This window comes from Protopterus annectens, chromosome 6.part0 (genome assembly GCF_019279795.1).
Source record: "Protopterus annectens isolate FY-2018-M chromosome 6.part0, PAN1.0, whole genome shotgun sequence".
In the NCBI taxonomy this organism is placed as follows: domain Eukaryota; kingdom Metazoa; phylum Chordata; order Ceratodontiformes; family Protopteridae; genus Protopterus; species Protopterus annectens.
The window spans coordinates 398,128,869-398,154,750 of NC_056737.1; the positions used below are offsets into that span (position 1 = coordinate 398,128,869).

At 42.6% G+C, this 25,882-nt stretch overlaps 1 protein-coding gene across 1 annotated transcript in view; it reads right to left on the bottom strand.

Annotated features, from left to right (window-relative positions):
- LOC122804334 (protein farnesyltransferase subunit beta-like) overlaps nucleotides 1–25,882 on the bottom strand; it is a 968,002-nt gene that overhangs the window by 113,720 nt on the left and 828,400 nt on the right. The window contains exon 11 of the mRNA XM_044074139.1: nucleotides 15,378–15,492. Within this exon, the coding sequence (XP_043930074.1) occupies nucleotides 15,378–15,492 (115 nt within the window). The remainder of the gene's footprint in view (nucleotides 1–15,377; nucleotides 15,493–25,882) is intronic.

Sequence of the window (25,882 nt, forward strand, 5' to 3'; positions counted from 1 at the left end):
ACCCGAGTGGGGTATTGTGTCGAAAGCCTTTGCAAGGTCAAGGTAGGCTGTATGGACTGCCTTTCCCTCATCAATGGCCTTGGTGACTGTTTGGAAGAAGTCGACCAAGTTCAAAAGGCATGATCTTCCCTTGACGAAGCCAAACTGGGTCGGGTCCAATGTCTGTAAGTCCCCTATATCTTTGTTTATGAGCTCCATTATGATCCTCTCCATAGTTTTGCAGACTAGACTTGTTAAGCTTATGGGGCGGTAATTACCAGGGTCCGTAGAGGCACCGCCTTTGTGGAGTGGGACCACAGTTGCCGTACGCCACTCCTTGGGCACGTATCCTGTGGTAAGGCTGAGATTAAACAGCTGCCTTATGTGCGGGTTTAATTCCTCATTTAGCTCGTGTAGCACACAGCCGGGGACACCATCCGGTCCCATTGATGCTGTGTTTTTAGCTTTAGAGAGAGCAGCTTTCACCTGCGCATTTGAGATGCCTGGGAGGCTACACTCCGCTGGGATAGTTATCTCTCCTTTAGGGGGGAGAGGGGGGTGAAGTTTGCACTGAACCTGTCTGCCAGTATGTTGGCAATGTCTGTGGGTTCAGTGATTTTTGTATCATTTTGGACTAATTCTGAGCATATCTGGGAGTTTCCACCCAGGTTCCTAACATAGCTTATTCTTATGTCAATATAGGTGCTCATACATTCTATCTTTTAGAATCCTCTCAGGTTTTCCTATATAGAATGCATAGCATCCATCGCATTTAGCCATGTATACTATCATCCTAGTTTTACAATTTCCCTTACGAAATCTGACCACGCTGTTTGAGCCATTATTTAGTCTGATCCATGTTTCTCTGAAGATCATACTACATAAACTACAATTACCACAAGAAATGGTAGCTTTAGACGAATTTTTATGACTCTCTCCTTGCTCGAATATTCTTTTGAAATTTTTTCCAGTTTTATACATAAAATAAGGTTTGGACCCTACTACCCCACATACCTCCTTATTTATCTTCTGTGTATTCCAATTATTTCTAATTATATTAGTAAATGATTCAGAAAACATGTTATATTCCAAAACACAAGCTCCATAGAAATTTTTACCTTCCTTTCCTCTTTTTGTTACCTTAGATAGTGTTTTTCCCAATAGTGCCACATATTTACTTCCCCAATCTTCATACACTTCATTTAATGTTTCAGTGACCATTTCCGCAGGATACCCCCTTTCCAAAAAATTTTTACCCAAAAATATAAACTCATAAATCAAGTCATCGAAGTCAGAAGTCATTCTGGCTACTCTGACAGCTTGACCTTTGATGAGACTTCTCTTTTGTACCTGAGGGTGATGACTAGTACAGTGCAAGTAGCTATTGCACCAAGTGTCCTTGCGGTATATTTTTGATCTGAAACCATTAGATGTTTTTATAATAGTAGTGTCTAAATAATTTATACTATTTACATTCCATGTATGTGTAAAAATAAGAAATGAGGTGCTGCTGTTGATGTAATCCATGAATTGTCCTAACATGTCCTGAGTTCCATCCCATAATATAAAAATATCAAGGAACCTTAAGTAAAGCCTTATGTACTTGTAGACGTGACTGTGAAATATATACCTGTTTCTCCATTCAAGTAGGACTAAATTGGCATAAACGGGGGAGCAAGCTGCCCCCATAGCCACACCACTCATTTGTTGGTAATATTCCCCCTGGAAGCTGATGTAGTTGTTATCTAATATCACTTCCACAAGTTCCAAAATTAACAAGATATTATCTTTGGGAAGAGTGGAGTACTTATAAAGACTCCAAAATATTCATGTCCTTCTAACCTAGGAATGCTGGTAAAAAGATCTTTGATGTCTATGGTCAAAAAGCTACAACTCTCTGTCCATGTATCTTTAGTTAATTTACTTAAAAATTCCCATGAATCTTTTATGAGATGAGAAGTTTTAACCACAATTTCTTTTGTATAATTGTCCACAAACACTGCAAGAGGGTGAGTCTTAGAATTTTTAGCTGACACTATAGGTCTAAAAGGCGGTTCTCTGATAGATTTGTGAATTTCTGGTACACCAAAGAAGCATGGTATAGCAGGATACCTCTGTCTTATATAATTGTAAGTTTTACCATCTATCCTATTATCCAACAAGTATTCCTCCAGCAAAGAATCTATTCTCCTGTATGCTATACTAATCTGATTTTTTGAAACTGGTGAATATGTAGTAGTATCCAACAGAATATTCATTATTGCATTATTGTACTCCTCTACACCAAACAATACAACCCCACCTCCCTTGTCCGGTTTCAAAATGCGGCAACCACCCTGGACTACCAAATCTTCTAATAAGTCCATTTCATCAGTCGTCAAATTAGAATGTCCTGCCTTCCACTTGTTACTAGCATATTCTTCATAAATCTCCTCTGTAACAATTTTTTCAAACCTTAACAAAAGAGGGTCTAGGGGTGAGTTGTATGTGCTGCTTCTCACTAATTCTGTGAACATATTTCTGATGTCCTTCATGGATGCATCTGCAGTCATAACAACTGGGTTGTCCTGTCGTCAGGCAGCCCTTCAGTCGGCCGGATTCCAAAGTCCGGGTCCGGCTTCGGCTGATGTCGCACTTCACCCGACGTCATCTCTGTTGGTCTTCGGGTATAAAGGTATCAGCCGACGCCATTTTCCTCAGTCTTTCTTGCCGCGTGGCGCCCGAAGCAGAAGCTGTTCGCAAGTGCCGGTCGGATCCAGAGATTACTTCTACCGAATACTACTTCGAAGACTTCTAAAGCTAAGTACCCCGTTGGGGACTCTTTCTTGCCTCAGCCGATGTCAGAAAAAGTTAATAATTGTTTAACCTGTGGGAAACAAATACCTCATAAAGATTTCCACTCTTATTGTCTGCCTTGTTTAGGCCCAGCCCACGACGTAGCAGCCTGTTCGCCTGTGTTGCTTCAACCGACGAACGCTTAGACGCCGGTCGGAGTTTGCTGAACAGTTTTTCGGTTCTGATTTTGCGTACATTATGCCGCCGGATCCTCCGACAACCCAATCTACCAAAAACGCAAAGATAAAGACCGACACTCGCGGTCCGCGGTTTCGCCGAAACCATGGTTAAGCAAATCATGAGTGTCTCGGTTTCGCCGAAACCGAGAAAACTGATCAAAGTACAGCTGAATCTATCTCTACAACTGAGGCCCCTGCTACCACTCTTGAAACGGCCTCAGAAATTTTATCCACTACGGTGGTTGCCACTGACTTATCAGACACCATTCCCTTGGATGTCTCTACCCCAGCACGTGGTGCTGCTAGGCCTCCAGCAGCCATGTCCATTAAGGCTTTCGCCAGGGCTAAAGCAGCAAAGACTACTAAAACAGTGCCTGTTAAACCCCTACAACCAGGCCATCCTCTAGTTCTCAAATGCTTACTCTGGCAGAAGATTTAATTTCATTAATTAGAGGATCTCAATCTCACCCAGACAGGGCCTCTCAGCCCCCAGAGAAGAGACCTAGGGCAGAGCCCCCTGAGCCAGTGTCCTCTGATGAGTCTGCCGATGAATCAGACATAACTGATCAGCCAGAGGCTCCTTTCTCCAATTTTGAAGACTCTGATGCTGAAGAATCCATTCCAGCTGCTTCCCCACCAGAAGAATTCTCCTTTGGGGAAACCTTACATGCCATGCGAGAGCAGTTCCAATGGCAGCAACAGGATTTTTCAGACTCCAGAAAAAGACTTAGGACCTTTCTGCACCTTCCACAGCACAGGCCCTTAGCTATACTTCCTGTTCTCTCTGTGGTGGATGATGCTTTCAATGATGTCTGCTCCGCACCAGATTCTTTACCTCCAGCCCCTGCCAAACCAGACAGATTTTACAGGGTGCCAGACACTCATCACCACCTTTACAAGGCCCCACTTGCAGACCCCGAAACTATATCCCAGGGTCCCAAGGCAGTAGCCGACCATAGCAAAAACCCTATTCCTTCAGAAAGGGAAGCAAGGTCATTAGACAGATGGGGCAAAAGGTCTACACTTCAGCTACTCTCTCAGCTAGAGCTTTAAATTGTCAGTTTCACATGATACAATACCAAGAGTTTATGCTTGATCAGTTAACTAAAAAACTGACCACTGATGAATCTATTGATAAGAAATATGTATTAGAAATGGTAAATAACATACAACAGGTTAGTAACCATTCCTTAAAATGTGGCTATGATGCACTGGAGGCTTCATTTAGATCAGCCATGACTGGCACAGTGATAAGAAGGCATGCATGGCTAAAGGAGCAAGCTCTACCAGATCATGTTAAAGCTAAGTTGCTAGATGCTCCTATGGATAAGACAAGTTTGTTTGGTACACCTGCCCAGCAGGTTATGAAGAAAATGGAAGAAAAGGCAAAATCTGTTCAAACGGTTAAGGATTTCTTGCAGGTTCAGCCCCCAAGGTTTAGCAGGAACTGGCCTGCCAAAAATTGGTCCTTTCCTGACTCCACAAGATCTCAAAGGGGCAGGAATAGACGTTCCAGAGGCAGAAACCAATCCAGGGGAGGTGCCTACAGAGGACGACAGTGGCAAGGTAACAACAGAGGCACAGACACAACCTCTGCCACTAAATCAACTCAACCACAGTGACTTAACCCTAAATCCGCCTACCAGGGAACAAATAGCAGCTCCTCTAGGCGGAAAATTAACCTTATTTTCAAAGAACTGGCACTATATAACAAAAGACAAGTGGATTTTACAAACCATAGATCAAGGTTACCGGTTCCACTTCCACATTTTACCAGTCAAAAGAGGAATGCCAAATCTACCTCCAAATCAAAAAACAGAGGCTCTACAACAGATAATGCAGTTAGCAAACATGAGAGCTGTGGAAAAGTGCCAACAGCAGAGCAAGGAAAGGGTTCTACTCCAGATTATTCCTAGTTCCAAGAAAGGAAAAAGTTGGAGACCAATTCTCGACCTGTCCGCCTTAAATACATACATCATTGTCCCAAAATTCAAAATGCTGACCCTACAGCAACTTCTTCCCATGCTGGGCAAGGAGTGTTGGCTGGTAACTCTAGATCTCAAGGAGGCATACCTGCACGTCCCCATTCGACCAATCTGCAGAAGATACCTCAGATTTCTTGCAGGATCAGAGCACTATCAATTCTCAGCATTGCCCTTTGGCTTATCTACTGCGCCCAGAGTATTCACAAAATGCCTGGCATCAGTAATCGCCCATTGCAGACTACAGGAATTCAAATTTACCCATACCTAGACGACTGCCTGCTACAAGGGGACAACAAAAGCAAGCTGACAACAGATTTACAAAGGGTCATTTACTTGCTGCAAGCACTGGGATACACAGTCAATCTACAAAAGTCAAGGCTGATACCATCCCAAACAAGGACTTTCTTGGGCTCCGAATTAGTCACAGTAAAACAGATGGCATTCCTAACTACAGAAAACAAAAGAACTCCTCTTTACTTCTTGGCACTAACAAAACTGAACAAGTTAACAGCAAGAAAAGTACTGCAGGCCTTGGGCTTCATGGCATCATGCATAATCTTGGTTCCATTTGCCAGACTACATATGAGAAAACTACAGTGGTACCTAAAGAATTTATGGTCCCAACACAGACACAGCCTAGAAACAGAAATCCCATTAATTCCATGCTTAAAACAGGAGTTCCTATGGTGGGCTCAGGCATGCCAGTCAAACCCAGGGCTACCCTTTCGCAGATGTCAAGCAAGCCAGACCATCACAACAGACGCCTCAGACCTAGGATGGGGGGCCCACATGCTGGACAAATGCGTGCAAGGATTGTGGACACAGGATCAACTTCACCTGCACATCAACCTAAAAGAAATGCTGGCAGTAAAACTGGCAATCCAAAAGTTCAGACCATTTCTCAAAGAGGGCCAGTTGATGATAAGGACAGACAACACCACAGTCATGTGGTACATCAACAAACAGGGAGGCACTCATTCATACCCTCTATGCAGAATGACTTTGGAGCTGTGGACCCTGGCACTCAGCTACAACATCCAGTTACAGGCAATATTTGTACAGGGAAAGGAGAATACTCTAGCAGACATATTAAGCAGAACCACATCGGATGCCCACGAATGGAAGCTGCACCCGGACATCTTCAAGACCATCTCAAAGAAATGGGGAATGCCTCAGATAGATCTATTTGCATCACCCACCAATCACCAGCTCAAAAAATTCTGCACAAGGACATTCCACCCACTAGCATGGAAAGTGGATTCGCTCTCCTTCAACTGGAAAGGCCTAACAGCATATGCATTCCCACCTCTTCCCTTGATACACAAGGTATTACTAAAAATCAAGGAAGAACGTCCAAGGATAATCCTGATAGCTCCAAACTGGCCAAGACAACACTGGTACCCACTGCTGAGGAGCATGTCTCGGAACAATATGTGGCCAATACCCCTGATGCCTTTGATGTTAACTCAGAACAACTACAGCATCATACATCCAAACCTAAAACGTTGCAACTGACTGCATGGAACATCACATAGCAGCAGCTAATCCAGAACTTTCCCAAAGAGTTAGAGACATTATTCTTGAAGCACGCAGACCTTCAACAAGAAGAAACTATGCTGGAAAATGGAAAAGGTTTGTCATTTGGAGTACTGAAAGAGGAAAAGATGTGTCAAACATTGATATGCCTAACATTCTGGAGTACCTAGCCGAACTTCTTCATTCAGGCCTGTCCTACTCCTCCATCAAGATACATGCATCAGCTATTTCAGCAGAATACAGCTTTGATCCACCTGTTTTTTCTCACCCTTTGCTCAGGCAGTTCCGCAGAGGAATCAAGAATGTAAAACCTCCAAGGAAACCACCACTACCAGCTTGGGACCTAAACTTTGTGCTAGAAAAATTGACACTATCACCCTTTGAACCAGCAGCAACAGCAGACCTACAACACCTGTCATGGAAAACTGCTTTCCTACTGGCAATTACTTCAGCAAGGAGGGTTTCAGAACTACAGACCTTAATGGCAGTGCAACCCTTCCTAATCTTCCACCAAGATAGAGTGTCTATGAGAACTAATCCTACATTTATGCCTAAGGTGGTATCCAGAGTGTCTTTAAACCAGGCAATCCACCTACCTACCTTCTTTCCCAACCCACAAAACAGAGGGGAATGAATATTGCATACCTTGTATGTACATAGACAGCTACGCTACTATTTGGACAGAACTAAAAGTAGCAGAAAGACTGACCAACTTTTGTAGCCTATGCAACAGGAAGGAAGGAAAAGCTATTTCCAAACAGACAATCTCCAAATGGATAGGAAATTGCATACGATTCTGTTACTCCTTCCATGGAAAACCAATTCCACAGAACATAAGACCTCATTCTACAAGGGCAACAGCCACTACCACAGCCTTCTTACGAGGAGTGGCAACCAAAGACATTATTGAGGCGGCTACTTGGACCTCCGTGCATACATTTGCCAAGCATTATAATTTGCCTCTATATTCCAGATCCCGAGCAGGGTTTGCCACTGCTGTACTGCAAGGGATCCTAAACACACCATAATCTAGTTTTATCCTCCTCCCCTTGTTGGCTATGGTATTCTACCCAGTTGTTATGACTGCAGATGCATCCATGAAGGACATAGTACAGTTTTGTACCTACCATAAATGTAGATGTCCGAACTGGATAGCATCTGCAGTCAGGATTACCCTCCCTCCTTCCCCTCTGTGGTACTCCTAGGGTGTTTACCCTCCTAATAGCTAGCTAGTGGGGGGGGAGTCTCTTATGGTGTATTTGTTTGTATATATGTACATACATGCTTACTTTTTGTGTTTACCTTCTATCCTTTTGGAAACATTGGCATTTATCCAAATTTTAGCCTTCCATGAGGGCAACTGGCATCTGGGGCAAGAAACACTGAGGAAAATGGCGTCGGCTGATACCTTTATACCCGAAGACCAACAGAGATGACGTCGGGTGAAGTGCGACATCAGCCGAAGCCAGACCCGGACTTTGGAATCCGGCCGACTGAAGGGCTGCCTGACGACAGGACAACCCAGTTGTTATGACTGCAGATGCTATCCAGTTCGGACATCTACATTTATGGTAGGTACAAAACTGTACTTTGTCATCATTTGTGTTATTATTATTAGTATTATTGTTGTTGTTACTATTACCATTACCTTACCAGTACCTTATTACCTTAATTAGGGGAAGCCAGCCTTCCCCCTCTAAGAGACCTAAAACTGATTTTCTTTGATTCTTCTGATCAGGAATCTGATATTGCTGCTCCTTCTGATTACCAGAATTTGCCCTTATCTACTTATGAGGATTCTGATGCAGAGGATTCCATTTCCTCTGCTTCCCCTCCAGAAGATTTTTTCTTTTGGTGAAACCTTGCACATTCTTAGGGAGCATTTCCGCTGGGAAAGCCAGGATTACTCTGACTCCAAAAAGAGACTTGGGGAATTCTTACTCCTGACTCAACACAGGCCTTTAGCTATCCCTCCTGTTCTGGACATTGTAGATGATGCTTTCTTGGAATCTAGCCTTACCCCAAACACTTTACTTCCAGCTCCCAGAAAACCTGACAGGTACTAGAGTACCTGACTCTCACAAGTTACTCTTCAAGAATCCTTCTGCGGATCCAGAGATCATTTCCCAAGGACCAAAAGGCATTAAGGCTACTGCTGCCAAAAATCCTACTCCTTCTGATAGGGATTCTAGAGCCTTGGAGAGATGGGGTAAGACTGTACACACTTCTGCTACTTTGGCCATTAGGGCGTTAAATTGCCATCAGCAGCACATTATGGGACTACTTAGAAAATTATGTTGATTCCTGACTGTGCTAAATAAAGAATTGCAAGATTTAATGCATTCTGTAGAAGAAGTTGGTAAACATACCTTGCAATGTGGTTTTGACGCTTTAGAAGAATCTTGCAGGGTTGGTGTCACTAGGTCTGTACTTAGAAGGCATGCTTGGCTTAAGGAACAAAACTTGCCAGATCCTGTTAAAGCTAAATTACTGGATGCTCCCTTGAACCAAGACCGCCATTTTGGCAACAAAGCAGAAGAAGTCCTCAAAAGGATTGAGGAAAAAGCTACATCTATGCAAACTGGTAAAGATTTCCTACAAGTACAGCCTCCCAGATTCAGTAGGCATTGGCCTTCAAAGAACTGGTCCTTTCCAGTCCCTTCCAGGCTTTCTCAGTTCAAACCCAGGAACAGCAGACCACCTGGGCTACAGTCTCAGACTACGCACAGATCTAAGCAGTTAGGGGCTCCCACCTCCAAAGCAGGGAGTAGTAAGCAACCCCCCTACGGAAAAATAGCACAAAGACTTAACCTTAAACCTTCCAAGCCCTGCTCTTCTACCTGCTCCCTTAGGAGTAAAGCTCGCCCTGCATGCAAAAAACTGGGAACTCATTACCCAGGACAAATGGGTTTTGAACACAGTTTCTCAATGATACAGATTCCACTTCCACACACACTACTAATCCCAAATGGTTGGCCAGACCTACCCCCAAATCAATGGGCGGAGGCCCAAAAGCAGGTTCTCTCTCTTCTCAATATCAGGGCTATTCAACCTGTCCCAGCAGAACAAAGGGGACAAGGTCTTTATTCAAGACTTTTTCTGGTACCCAGAAAAGACAACTCCTGGCGTCCTATCCTGGACCTCTCTATTCTCAACACTTTTCTGGTGGTTCCAAAATTCAAAATGCTAACTCTTTAACAGCTTCTTCCTATGCTAGTCAAGGATGCCTGGCTGGCAACCCTAGACTTAAAGCAAGCTTACCTGCACATCCCAATAAGAGGATCCTGCAGACAATACCTACTTTTCAGGGCGGGCTCCATGCACTTTCAGTTCTCTGCACTTCCCTTTGGCTTATCTACTGTGCCCAGGGTGTTCACAAAGTGTCTTGCTCCAGCCATTGCATTTTGCAGGCAGAGAAATATTCAAATTTACCCATATTTGGACAATTGTCTGATTCAAGCAGAAAGGCAGGACTTGCTATTACAACACCTGGCAATTGTAAAGAAACTTCTAACCTCACTGGGGTACACCATCAACGAAAAGAAATCTCACCTATACCCTGCCAAGAGGTTGTATTCCTGGCAGCGAGCTTGAACACAACTTCCCAAATGGCATTCCTCACTCTGGAGAAACAAGTTTATCTGGCAACCTACTTCAAACTATTGGCTACAAAACCCCAGTTATCTGCAAGGAAAATACTGCAAGCTCTGGGGTTCATGGCCTCTTGCATTTTACTAATTCCATATGCAAGACTGCATATGAGGAAACTCCAATGGTATCTAAAAAGCCTATGGTGTCAACATTCTCAGGACCTGGTAAAATGATTTCTATCATTCCTTGTATAAAGACAGAGTTCCTCTGGTGGGCAGATGCCTGCTACCACAACAAGGGACTTCCTTTCACTGTAACCCCTGCCACCCAAACCCTAACAACAGATGCATCAGACTATGCATGGGGGGGCTCACATGGCAGGGCAGTGCATTCAGGGCAAATGGAACCCAAAGCAGATGTGCCTGCATATCAATCAAAAAGAAATGTTAGCTGTGCGGACTGCTCTGACAGCCTTCAAAGGCCTTATCCTTCCAGGACAACTACTGGTAAAGACAGACAACATCACAGTTATGTAGTACATAAATAAGCAGGGGGGAACCCACTCGTACCCTCTCTGCAGACTAGCCATGGCTCTGTAGGACACAGCCTTGAGCTAACAAGTACACCTACAAGCACAATTCCTGCCAGGCAAACTAAATTCAGTGGCAGACGACTTAAGCAAAAATCTCATGGACCCACACGAATGGAAACTAGAACACAAAAATATTCAACCTCTTGAGGAACAAATGGGGGACTCCAGAGGTAGACCTGTTTGCCTCTCCTCAGAACTACCAACTGAACAAATTCTGCACAAGAACTCCCCACAGTCAAGCTTGGAAAGTGGATGCCTTGTCCTTTACCTGGGAAAGTCTCTTGGTTTATGCCTTTCCTCTCCTCTCAAAGGTTCTACTAAAGATCAAACAGGACAAATCAAGGACAATATTGATTGCACCAGACTGGCCATGCCAGCACTGGTACCCCCTCTTGCGCAGTATGACACTGCTACAACCATGGCACCTGCCTCAGATCCTTTCCCTGCTGTCCCAGCAGGCGGGCCAGATTCTGCACCCTCAGCTTCAAACCCTGAACCTTGCAGCCAGGCTAACTCCTTGAGCTCTCCCCTAGCATCTCTCAGTAAGCAGGTACTGGATGCCATTCTGGAGGCAAGGAGGCCTAGTACTAGAAAATCCTATGCTGAAAAGTGGAAAAGATACTGTTTCTGGAGACAGGCTCAGGGGATAGGCACAACGGTGCCCAGCTTACCTCATATTCTACAGTACTTAACAGAAATGCTCCACAAGGACCTATCTTTCTCATCAATTAAAATTCATGCCTTTGCCATTTCAGCACATTATAATACTGAGCCACCCCCTCTTCTCTCACCCCTCGCTAAAACAATTCCTTAGAGGGGCCAAAAATTTAAGACCCCCCCAGTAGAGCTCCCACTCCAGCTAGGGACCTTAACTTTGTATTGGGAAAGCTCACTCTTCCCCCCTTTGAACCAGCTGTTACAGCAGAGTTGAAATTCCTTTCTTGGAAAACAGCCTTCCTTCTAGCCATCACTTCATCAAGAAGAGTGTCTGAATTACAGACCCTCGTGGCAGTGGAACCCTTCATTATCTTCCATGCGGACAGGGTTTCCCTCAGGACTAATCCTTCCTTTATGCACAAGGTGGTGTCTTCTGTGGCTCTCACTCAGGCCATTGATTTGCCTACTTTTTTTCACTAATCCACAAAACAAAGGGGAATGAATACTGCACTCTCTGGACATGCACAGACAACTTAGATTCTATTTGGACAGGACTAAGCCCATCAGAAAATCTGAACAGCTGCTAGTTAGCTTTGCTGCAGGGGCAGAGGGGAAGGCCATTTCAAAGCAAACCATTTTCAAATGGATAGCCCATTGCATTAATTTCTGCTACAAGCACCATGGAAAACCTATCCCACAGGGAATAAGATCACATTCCACCAGGGTTGCATCTACCTCTGCGGCACTTCTCAGAGGGGTCACTAACAGAGACATCCTAGAAGCTGCTACCTGGAGCTCTGTACATACCTTCACCAAGCATTATCACTTGCCTAGCTTTTCTAAATCCAGAGCTGGATTTGCCACTGCAGTCTTGCAGGGATTAATAGCTGGCCCTAATGGTCTTTAACTTCCTCCTCCCTTCCTTACCTTTGAGAATCAACCCAAATGTGATGAGTGCAACAGTGAAACACGAAAAACATAGTACAGCTGTATACACTTACCATAAATGTAGATGTTAGATTGTATTCACTGTTACAGTCCTGGTTACCCTCCCTCCAGCCCCCTGACTTCTCTTGGCTCTACCTCTCCTTCTTGTTGGTATATTCATTTTTTCTTGTGTATTTGCTTTTAATGGGGGTTTACCATACCATTTAACTGCTTCCTATTGTGTGGGCACCTGACATCGGGGGCAAGAAAAATTGATGTAATGACGTCGGCTGCATGTTTTATACCCCCCGACGTCAAGGAAGAAGTGACAGCATCAGACGCAGAAATCCGAATACTCTGGTATTCAGGCTGGCTGAGGGCTACTTACAGGCAGATAACCCAAATGTGATGACTGCAACAGTGAATACACTCGAGCATCTACATTTATGGTAAGTGTACACAACTGTACTTTAGCATTGCAATATGAAGCCAGTGAGACTATGAAATACAACTCAGACTCCATTAATCTTAATTTAATGTTTTTAAAAGTCTCAGAAGTACTAGATAGCAGTTATGCCGTGCTTAAAATATATCCACACCTGGCCAATGCCTTTGAGACTATTCCCCATATAAGCATTACTGAGACTGCTAAATCTGAATATAAACCCTTACACAGTACGGTGGATAGCTAACTGGTTGTTTGACAGAACCTATGTGGTTAAAGCTTCACATGCAGTCTCAGAAAGCAAAAATGTTATTAGTGGTACATACCAGGGCTCGGTGTTGAGCCTTCATCTATTTGTCATCTACTTCTTAGACTCTCAGTCCAATATTCTGAGCTTTTGGTTATCCAAGTTTGCAGATGAGTGTAAATTGGGTGTTACTTGACCTTTCACTGAGATACAATTATGCCAACATGGATAAAACTATATTAAATACTGGTGTATGCCCAAAATAAATGTGAAATAGATGAATAGTTCATTTTGGTACACTTAATATTTCCTCATCATACTATACAGGTGACACACCCTTGAATCAGAAACTTGTTGAAAATTCCATGTCTGTTGACCATCACATCTCTACAGTAGTTCAGAAAGTCCTCTATCTGGCTCATCTAATTTACAAAGGCATTTCCTCTAGATATAAAGAAGTCTTAATTTCCTTTTACTTATATCTCATCCAATCCACTATTGAATATAATATGCCCCTTTTGATATGTATTTTCTAAAGACATCACGCAACTTGAAAGACATTTAGAGGTTCCTAACTAAAAACATCAATGACTTCAAGAAACTCAGTTGTTCAGACATACTGGCAGCCCTTTCGCCATACTTATACTCTTACAGACTCCTCAGTGAGGATCCATGTCTCGTCTGTCTACCCAGGAAAGATACAACCCTCCTTGATATTCTATGTCTTCACAAAAGGAATGGTTTCTCAAATACCTAGGTTAAAGGAACTAAACTTACATCAGCACAAGTAAGACATGTTATGACCAATTGATATCCCCCCCAACACACACACTTCTGGAAGAAACTTTTACTACATGTCAAGTGGACTACTATCCTTGTCGCCATTAAGGCAAGTTTAGATAATTTGATGGGCAGCCTCAAATTCACCCCAGTCTATCTTTTGTTGCCCTCCTTGAGGCTGAAGGAAACTTCTAAATATGGTTTACTGGCAAGACTTGTAACAGTCTGCAGATTGCTTGGTTAGTATTTACCTATGGTAAATGAGCTTAGATGAGAAAGGTGGTGAATGATGTCAGTTAGCCTGCATTGTCTGTAATCCAGTCAGATATGCATCCTCATAAGTAAACAGTCATCACTACAGTAAACTCTCAGTTAACTAGAACTCAAGCAACCAGCAAAAATTATCAAAGAAATACAGTACAATTTCCATGCGTTGCACTTTCTGCCCCCCCCCCAAACACACACTCACACACACACACACACACACACACACACACACACACACACACACACACACACACACACACACACACACACACACACACACACACACACACCTTACATTTTTAGAGTTTTAAAAAGGAAGACCGGAATAAATTCACTCTCTCCCCAACATGAGATCAAGTCAAACCAAACAAATCAAATAGTATAGGGTACAATATTAGTCAGGCCGATTTTTAATAGTAATTCTCAAGCAACCAAAAACTACAGTTATCCAGCATCTACCAATTTCCATGGGTGCCAGTTAACTGAGAGTTTAATGTACTGAGAAAAGAATGCAGCTCTCCTTCGATGGTTCGTACTAATGAGTATGAGAAAGGATGGAATATTTTAGAGAATCCAAGGCTTACGGACTCTGCTCTATAAGGATGTCAGGAATATTACAGTTTAAGAACTGTTTAGATGGAGCAGTATAAAACAGAGAATGTCCAATGTCCTATGTAATCAAGTGGACACTGGCATCCAGTCTGAAGGTTATTGATCATTTTGGGGCCTTGGTAGTAACTGCAGCTATGATTGCACTGTCACCAAAGGCCTCCGTGTGGGTTGGGAATGCAAAAGCTATAAGGTATGAGCGTGAGTGTGGTGGATAAACCAACACCCCTTCAGGATTGGAATCTTCAGGCCTTTGTGAAAATTAATGGAGTCTATAAAGTCTTGCGCTTTGCCCCTACTTGCTCTTTGAACAACATTGTTTTAAGACATTTTAATTTTTTGTAGTCTGCTTCCTTTATGAAATAAAGGTGATATATATACTGCTCCCCTTTTTGGCCACAAGCCAATCAATGCCTCATCCAAAGGAAGCAAATCATTTCTGCACTGGGAATGTCCAAAAACTCAAAGTCAGTCCACAAGATGGACATCAGCCTGTAGCTGGTTCACATGGTTAAGGCTTTTCAAGGCAACAATGACTGTTATGAGGAGTATCATGCTTTTCATTCTTTGTGAAATTCAACTAAAGTTATAATAAAAATCCAACTACACAAGTAAATACAAAGACTACACCCTTATGTATAACTGCTTACAGCCTTTCTCCATCACAAATTATGCTTTATTGAATCTAATTTCTGCCACAGATCTCAAACACAATATAGATAAAATCAAGTTAAAAATCATTACTTACCAAGCGGTTTTCCTCTCCACCCAGTACTACATCATGTAGTAGATCACCGCTGCCAAAATGTTGGGCTACTGACAAACCACTCAAACAGTAACAGGTGTGATAAAAATCTCGTGCTCTGCAAGGAAAGTTCAACATTGTTTGCCCTTGCTTACAAAAAGCTGCATCTATCTCGTATAGTTTAAACACAATATATTGCAATAATAAATTCAGAACATCTCTTCAAAAGTTGATGCAAATGTGTGAATATGTGTTTTAATACTCTACATACACATACATTTATTCATTTACATACATAGGGTGAATTTTGTTATGAAACTGATCATCATAATCAACCAACTACAAGGATCTGATGTACAAAGAGCTAATGTAGCTTATAAAATGTACACTTTCAACATGTTTTACTATTTAAATTACAGTGAAACTATTCAACAGATATTAATGCATATTAAGCTGAATAAAAAATAAACGTAACATACAGAAACATAGAAAGGTACTAAACCTAATGGCCCGGGGGGGCTTTTTTTAACCCTAGTCAGCTAGAATTATAAACGAATAAAAACTGAAATGCAGAAAAAGGCCTAAATTACTCTCTCGCATACCAAGAAGCAAAGCGGTTCCTCACAATGTTCACACTTTCAGGGATAATACATACAAAACTGATTAAAGGAGAGCAAGGTAAGGAAAAATATTCATACAGCCTAGCAATAGTTTTTTCTAATCTATTTTAGTGATATATTTTGTCAACCAGGTTCTCAAAAATGAGTTGAGCCCATTTTCAGAGGAGTTCCACTGGTCAGACTTAGTCACAAAGTATGCAAGTGGGAAGCGAAGTAATCAAACTCAGGGATAGAAGACAAAGTTAGGTTGCAGCTTACAGCTTTAGTCCTCTACGCTAAACTTCCAGACCATCTACTAGTTAACAAAACCCCAATACAAACTTATAAAGAACTCTTATCAGAAACCTAATTAACTATACTGGCACTTAAACTCAAACTGAAAATTCAAACTGGAAGCAAAACTGATGTATGAGTATTCACTCCAGAATACAGTCCTGAAGTTGCCAAAACAAAGTCATAGTTGTACAGATTTCAAACACTTTCCCCAAAGTTATTTCTATGTCTTAAAGCACCTCCTGGTGTAGTTTATGTCACTTCTGCCCTTATAGGGGTGGTTCTACTTGTACATATCAGGAAAAATATCTAATTTGCATAGATAACCCAGTATGGTAGGCCCATCACATCCCCCCTAAATGGGTAAACTAGTGTCAGTTACTTATACCCATTCCACAGATCAACTCCTCTCTAACCCCGAGACCCACTATCTGCACCCAGATAACTGGTGTTGTAAGTTAGTGGGTCCATCTCCCTCTGTACCACATTTACATCATCCCTTTACTTAACTGTTTTGCTCAACCTCTTGCTTTCTGAATCAACAGCATGGATCAGCCTAAAGCATGGATAAACCCAAACTGGCAGCAAAGCTTCATATATGTGTGTGTGTGTGTGTGTGTGTGTGTGTATGTATGTATATGTATGTATGTATATATATATATATATATATATATATATATATATATATATATCTATCTATCTATATATATATATATATATATATATATATATATATATATATATTTATATATATATACATACACACACACATGGGTAATTCTGGTGCCGTTTGTTTTGTGGATATGCAGGAGGTCCATCAGAGTGGGGTCTGACAATGCCCTGTATGCCAGGCATAGATCTCCCCTCAAAAGCCTATAGGAGACAGAATACAAGGATAGGGTCTTGAGGCGGTCTGCAAAGGACATATTACTTCTTTTATATTATCTATTCTTTTAGTGAGGAATGTCTGTGGACATTCCAATTGTCAGATATATCTGGTTAGGTACATACCAAACGGGCCATTGTACTCAATGATAGGTCTGATGAATGCCGAATACAGTGGAACAATGACTTCCTTGGACTTAGATGCCATACCTTTGTTTATAAGTTGTGCAACACAGAATGATTTCCTCACCACTGTAGACACGTGATAATCAAAGGCTAGATTACTGTCTGTGTGTGTCCCTAAGTCCCTGACTACTGGATCAACTCTAAGGGGTGTGTTTGTCAATATGATAGTTACCAGGGATGGATGACTTCCCAAAGGATACTATTATGCATTTCTTGGCATTTAGTTTTAGTCAATGACTCTGACACCAGTTGTTTGTCTGTGTCAGCCCCTCCTGTAGAACATTTGTGTCAGTGTGAAATTAAATGGCAGCTCCTAATTTGCAATCATCTGCAAATTTAGTCAGCTAGAGACCACTGACATTGGCCCTAACTTCTGAGCAGTAAATGCCAAAAAGGAGCAGTCCAAGGACTGATCCCTGAGGGACTCCACTTGCGACTGACCTCTTTGTAGAGGTGGACTCCCCAGTTCTAACTTCCTGGGTCCTGTCAGTAAGCCAGAGTTTGTACCTAACCTCTTGAGTTTGTCAACAATGCCCAAGTGGGGTATTATGTCAAATGCCTTGTCCAGGTCAAGGTAGGCAGTGTGAATGCTTCTGCCCTCATCCATTGCTTTGGTGACCTTCTCAAAGAAGTCCACCAGGTTGAGTAGGCATGATCTGCCCTTGATGAATTCAAACTGGGTTGGGTCCAGTGTCTGGAGGTTTACTATATCTCTACTGATTTCCATGATAATTCTTTCCATGGCTTTACATATAAGACTAGTGAGACTTATGGGTCTGTAGTTTCCAGGGACTGTAGATGGCCCACCTTTGTGCAGAGGGATGACTGCTGCCTTTCTCCATTCATGAGGCATGAAGCCTGTTTGGAGGCTACAGTTAAACAGTAATACCAGAGGCCCTGATAAGTCATGTTTCATGCTATTTAGAAGGCATTCTGGGATATTGTCTGGGCCCATTGATGCAGTGTTCTTGGTCTTAGAGACAGCATTAAGGACATGTTCTCTAGTGATAGTAGGGGGAGTTATATTTGATGATATTTCCTGAGGGAAGATTGAGGGGGAGAGAGAGGAGTAAAGTTGGAGCTGAATTTATCAGCCAGGAGGTTTGCTATATCTTCTGGGTCAGTATACGTGGCTCCATTTACAATGAGCTCTGCAAACAACTGTGCATTGCCTTTGAGGTTGTGGACATAGTTAAAGAAGGCTTTGTGGCTGTCCTTGGCCTGGGAGGCCAAACTTGCCTAAAATTTGGCTGGTTTTGGTAGACTATCTGTCCTCTGAGTTGTCTGTTTAGTTTGATGAGTGCTTTTATCCTGCTGGGTGCTGCACCTCTTAATTTTTGCCATGATTTTTCTTCCTCCTGTTATACAGACAATTGATTTTGTGATTCCACCAGGGTGACTTGTTTTTTGAGTTAGTTCTGTACTTCTTCCTAGTGGGTACAGCTACCTCTATGCAGCTATTAACATGCTTGTACAGGGCTTCTGTGAACAGTGTTCTCAAGGTTTATGGGGGCTTGAAATTTTGCCACGTTCTCACTTAATAGCAGAAGGTTAGCCTTAGAATAGTTCCTGAACATTCCAGGTTTAGCTGGGGGTACAGGTTTTATTTTTACTTCAAAGGAGACCATTTTGTGGTCTGACCTTTCCAGGGAAGGCATTACAGTATGGGATGTGCAGCATTCTCCCATATTAGTGAGGATCAGATCCAGCATAGCTGCATCCCTGGTTGGTGTATTGAATATCTGGTCCAGGGAGTTTGTGTTTACAAAATCCAGGAATCTCTGTGCATGTACGTCTGGTGTCACATAGGATTCCCATTTAATAGTGGGGTAATTAAAGTCACCCATGAATATGGTGTTGGGTTGGATGTTTAGTGTTTCTAATAAGTTTAAATACTTGATATGGGTTTCCTGGGTCATAGAGGGGGAACTATAGCTTGCAAGTGGTAATGGATTTTACCTATGGTGATTTGAACATGGAGCAGCTCAAGTGCATTGTCCTGTTTGACCAGCCTTGAAGTATATTTACTTTTGATGTAAACAGAGACACCACCACCTTTAGCCCCTGCCTGTGAAGTAGCTGGCCTAAACATGTGGAAGGCGTTAAACCTTGCACTGTTGGTGCGCTCCCCGCTGCTTTAAACCATGTCTCAGTGACCACACAGACATCAGCATTCTCTAGGGTAAAGAGAACTTCTACAGAGTGGAGTTTTTTTGTTTAGACACGTAGCATTGAGCAGTAATACCTTTAGATTTTCTTGGTTTTGATTTGCTATGTTGGAAGTACTTTCAGTTTGGCATTGCCTAAAAAAAGGAGCAACAAATCTGACTATAATCCTCCTCATGATGCAGTTTAAAATACAGATTGAACCCGATGCACCTGACGGTTCACTCTTTCTAATATAACAAAATGAATCAACTTTTTCACATAAAGCCACTGTGATCATAGTTTGAACTGGAATAGAGCGAAACTCGACTAACTGTAGTTCAGCAGGGTAGTAACTGCAAGATTAAGCATGGCAGACATATCAGAGGATTTTAAAACAATCCAAGCAGCACTGGGCTCCACAACAAGAAAGATGAAGAATACCACCACTTATTAGCAGGAAATTAAGGCTATATCCACAAAGCATGACCAACAGATGGAATAAATCCAGGCCACAATCACCCTGCATCAGATTGAGCTAAAGGAGCACTGATCCATCATCATGAATCATACAAAGAACATTTTGGATTTACAATTTCATGCACAGCAACTTTACTTAAGTTAGATAACATTGGAAAACAGAGCTTGAAAAAATAATCTACACATCCTGAACTGCCCTAAAGAGTGGAAGACATAGATTCCCTTAGTTTTATTTCAAATGAATTGAAAATACTGTTAGAGTGTGAACAATCACCATTGATATAAAGGAACCATGGAATACACTCCAGGCACGTCAACCCCTTACATCTAAGAGGCATTATATTTACTGTCTGGATTATAACAGAGAAAGAATCTAAAGGAAACCAAGGAAAATTGGAAATGCATTAAAAACGTGTGTTTATGTTAAGTACATAACTTTGGTATCTGATGATGTCTCTGTTTTCTCAATGGATGGGACAGAGTCCCCAGCTACAAAAACACTTGGGAGGTCTCATGTGAGTATATTTTGGAGAACAGCTGAACCAGAGGATGTTATTGACCTTGATTGTAAATCCAATTTATTATGAGAAATAAAAGAATGGACAGGACCAAGTAGCAGCAGGCCTTAGGAGGTCTGGATAAGGATAAACACATCTCTCAGTAGTACACATAAAAATACAATCAGATAACCACTGAGAAAGATTCACTTTGGACACTCCTTTTCCCACTTTGAGGAAAAGGAGACAAATATCTCATCAGTCTTTCTAATCTTCCTAGTATGACACAAACAGAAACAAAGTTGTCTGTGCACATCCAGAAAATATAGCATGTACTCATCTTTATTGGAGTAACTTGGAAAGAAAAAAGGGAGGTGGATGGATTGACTAACTGTTAACTAAGACGCCATCTTTGGAAGAAAGAATAGATTAAGTTTTAGAGTAACTCTGTCCTTGTGGAAAACTAGATAAAGAGGTTTACTAGATACAGCATGCAAGTCCAAAACCCTCCTGGCAGAAATGATGGCTATTAAAAATAAAAGTACTCCACACCAAGAATAGCTGGCTCCATCACGAAAAAGACATACCAGAAAGTCCAAGATAGCAGGGATGAGGGTGTGGGAAAGGATCTAGGCTTTTGCTTGAAGCCCAAATGGAAAATCTTTTCCACTTGCTTTTATAAATCTTTCGGGTGGAGGGTCTTTGTGAATATTTCAAACAAGTGGAAAACTTGGAAGAAAGCCCGAACTATCTTAGACATCACTGGAAGTGGATCAGATGGCACTAAAGGAAGGGAAAACACACTTGTTGAGGCCAAAAGGGAGCAATGAGGATCACTGTGGCCTTTCTTACAAATGCTTTAAGGAGGAATTTCAGTATAAAAAGATTTGGGGGTGGAAATACTTACAAGAGTCCATGGGGGGCAAATGCGGATCACAGCATCCTTTAGTGACTTTTGGGGGATGGGGGAAGCACCTGCTGCACTTGGTGCTGCAGGAGAAGGCAAAAACATTGCAGCAAGGTTGGCCCAAATGGCCAATGACCTGATCTGCCACTATAAGACTGAGGGACCACTTGTGAGGGAGAAGGATAGAACTGCTCAACTTATCTGCTAGAACACTGGACTTCCCTGTCAATAAGCAGTGAGAAGATATCACCCACTGCTACACTCTCACAACCTCTTGGCAGAAGCTGTAGGATCATGTTCCTCCCTGTTTGTTGATGTACCAGACCACTGACTTAACTGTGTGAATCAAAATCATACCTATGGGGAGTGTGTGTCCTGGAAGCCTTGTTATGCTAAGAAAACCGCTCTCATTTCCAAAATGTTGATGTGAAGGTTTGCCTGTGAAGGGGACCATCTTTTCAAAGAACTAGCCCCCCCAAACAGAGTTGGAAATAGCCAAGATCACTGTGGCTTGTGGCAAAGGCAGAACAAAGGGGTGTCCTTAGGATATTATTCAGGACTCCAGCCACCACTGGATAAGAGACCTGCAAATCCTTGCGAATGAAACATTAAAACTCATGGGCTGATGTCTGATAGACCACTGAGCCAATAGTGTCCACGTTTGAATTCTCATGTGATACCTGGCTAAAGGAGTCAAGACAATAGCTGCCACTACTGAACCCAGGAGGCATAGAATCACTTTTGCTGGTGGCTTTTGACATGAAAGGACAGCCAATGTCCGTTTGTGAAATGCAGAAATCTTGGTTTGTGGAAGCTTGGAAATTTTAAATTTCTTGTGTCCAAAGTGCTCCAATAAATTCCAAGGTCTAAACAAGTGAACCTAGGACTAGGCTGTATTCAGGGTAATGCCTAGTGCTGAGCACAGCTAGAGCAATGGGTCTCTGTTTGGGAGAAGAAGATTCCTGGAGGGGCAGTTATGAGCTAGTCATCTAGATAAGGGAACACCCAGAACTCCTGAAGCCTGAGATAAGCTGCGATCACTGCCATGTACTTGGAGAACACCTGAAGGGTTGTGGTGAGACCAAAGGGCAATGCTCTGAACTGGCAATGACTTAAGCCTTAGCCTGAAGTAAAGAAACCCCTGGAGCATCTGCCCATTTTTAAGTGGTAGTATGCATCCTGGAAGACGATCAAGTACATCAAGTCACCCTTCTTTGGTAATGGTATTATGTCTGTTTCACGAATTTGTTCAAGGACTTGGGTCTAAAACTGACCTGAGGGCCCTGTTCATTTCTGACACTAAAATAATCTTGAATAAACTCTGGATCTTTTTAGTCTGGTTGCACCTCTTGGCTGACCTGATTTCTTAGCAGCTTTTCTATTTTTGACACTACTGCTGCTTCCCTTTTTGAGGGGTGAACATAGGGAATTTTCTTTAAGGGTGGAGGGGGGGGGGTGAAGGCTGCCAGCCTAGCCAGATAGAATTGTGCAGATAATTCTATCATTTATAAATATGAATGTGGAACTACAGACTTATTTACTTAAATGAAAGAATATGCTGTGAAATGCAAACTTAAGACAATGTAACAACATTGCCCTCTGCTGTAAAGAAAGCTAAGACAAGCATGTCTTGTTTGTCCTTTGAAGTTCAAATTATTTCATGACTGTCTTTGTTGTTTGCAATTCGGCTCTGGCCGGGCTAGATGAAGGCATCCTGCCTATTGTTTTAACTTAAGGAATAATTACTAGGGTTTAGATGTGGAATGTCTTTTATTGATGTAGCTTCCTGCAGCTGCAAGATGACAAAGGAATGCAGTTTCTGTTAGCCGGGGAACGCCAGGAAAGTGAAAGAATTATGTAATGTTTATCAGAACTGCAATTTCAATTTAAACAGAGAGAATCAGAAGTCATTAAGCATTTTTGTCTTGATCATCCAACTCACAGCACTGTCTTGCTCATATGCAAGTTATCTTAGACTTGTGTTTTATTTTAGAAATAGCTAGGAACTAGAAATATTAGACTAAGTGTTTTTCTGTGATGTCTGTGATGTCAGAACTGTACTTATTTTAAGCATTTCTGTGTGATCTCTGAACTCTTGACTAGCACTGTCTGTGTAGTAGAAAGTATTGTCTTGTGGTTTTAATTATTTATTATTAAATATCTTAAAACCTTTTAACTGTGGCTGGTTTGTGCAGAGATAAGTTAAGCTCTAGAGTACATTGCATATTTATAGAGTTTACTGTCCAAGTCACTCCAAATAAGCCTTGACTGATTAGTCACACTTACCAATTGGATAATAATATTGCACAGTAATAATTGGACACCCTTTTAAGGGCCTTTGAGTAGCTGATAATTATTAGTGGGTGGTGGCAGCTGGTACTACCGTACAGTCTGGGAAAAAGGGGAACAATTGGAGAACCTGTGCCAGCCTTCCCCAGGAGTATCTGTGTGGTTGTATAAACTCTTCTCAAAGTGTGTGTGTGTGTGTGTGTGTGTGTGTGTGTGTGTGTGTGTGTGTGTGTGTGTGTGTGTGTGTGTGTGTGTCGGCTACTTGGGCAGGGACATGCACTGGTTGGACAGAGAGGGTGCTAGAGGTTTTAGCTTGCCCACTATGCTGAGATCTGGACCCTATAGCTGTACAAGTAGGGAGTATTATTGGGGACCTGGAGAGCAAGGGAGCAACTAGCCCCAGACTGTGATCCTTGTGTGCTCTTAAGGGGAATTGCACGTACTGTGTGTATTTGTTATCCTTTCCTCATATATGAGATGCCCTCTCTGGTGTTAGTGGTGAGTATTGAGGGTCCTTGATTGCAACTGGTGGCAGTGGTTGGGATATCCTCACATATTATTTGGTGGCAGTGGTTGGGATATCCTCCTATTAACTGTTTGGCAGCGGTGGGATATCCACATCACATATTAATTAGTTGGCAAATACTAATTGGCTTGTAGTGGTGTGGGTAGAGTGAATCCTGTAACTTGTGTACAGTGAGCTTTGAAGGTGTTTTGTACTCTAAAACAGCCATGCGGTGAATACTCAGAGTTCAGATCACAATTGTTTTATTTCTTTTGCTAGCTTAGTTAGTCAGGATGAGCAGGCAGCATGTGAGCAGAGGAGAATGGAAAGCTGACAAGGAGCCAGCTGGCGGAGATGTGCCAGGCTAGGGGACTGGTGCATGGAAACCTGACTAAGGCAGACCTGATTGCAGCCTTGGTTACAGCTGCATCAGAAAAAAGCAGCCAGTAGAACAATCAGACTGGCAGTGGAAATATAATACCCTCGGAGAATGGACAGCTTAATCTTTCTGCAGTGGACTTAAAAATCCAGCTGGTTCAGCACCAGGTGGATACAGAACCCCAAAGGCCTATTAGACAGGCCCCTTATAGGGTGCCTGAGAGAGTCAGCCAGACTCTGAGGAAGGAGGTACAGAAGATGTTGGAACTAGGGGTGATTCAAGAGTCCAAACAGTCCCTTGACCACCCCAGTGGTGCTGGTTCCAAAGAAGGATGGCAACACCAAGTTCTGTGTGGGCCACAGGAAATTAAATAGTCACACAGAGTCGGATGCTTACATCATGCCTAGGGCAGATGAGGGCCTGGAGCAGCTGGATGGGGCTAAGTATCTTACAACCATTGATCTTACCAAGGGTTACTGGCAGGTGCCCGTGAGTCCCAGTGCTAGAGAGAAGTCAGCTTTTGTGACTCCTTTTTGCTTGTATGAGTTCACAAAGATGCCCTTTGGGAAGAAGAATTACCCAGCGACTTTCCAGAGGCTGGCAGGTCATATCTTAGTAGGAGCCAGAGGGTCTGCCCTTGCTTACTTAGATGATATTGCAATCTACAGCCATTCCTGGCCAAAGCACCTTCAGCATGTCAGGGAAGTGCTTGGCAGACCACAAAAACAAAGATGAAAATAAAGTCCAAGCAGAAAAGGATTTATTAGCAACAACCAAAATAAAGAACCACAACTGACCTAGGTCCGAGAGCAAGGGAGCAACCAGCCCCGGACTGACTGTGATCTCTGTGTGCTCTTAAGGGAAATTGCACTTTACTGTGTGCATTTGTTATCCTTTCCTCATATATGAGATGCCCTCTCTGGTGTTAGTGGTGAGGAATGAGGCTCCTTGATTGCTGGGCTAGGGCACAGGAGTCACAGGGGGTAGAGAAAAGGGCTGGAATAACCTCTGGTTATCTTCCGCACCCAGACTTCTTGAGTGATGGCCATCCAGACCATAGGGTGCAGGGGCAAGAGCCCCCCAGCTCCCTCCACAGGACAGCAGTCAGGCAAACATTTAAGAGCACGGAAAAGGTCCATCAAAGAAGGGGACCCCAGAAACTCTGGTTTTGCAGGCCACATGGGGAGGCCTCTGGAAAAGGTCCTCTGGGGGCTAGAAAACTGGATACATACAGCAGATAGGCTCTTGCCATCTTGTTCATTCATTAGAGGACGTTTAACTTTTGGACCATACAGAGTCAATATGTCATGGAGGCACTGATGAAGGACATCTTAAAGTGTTC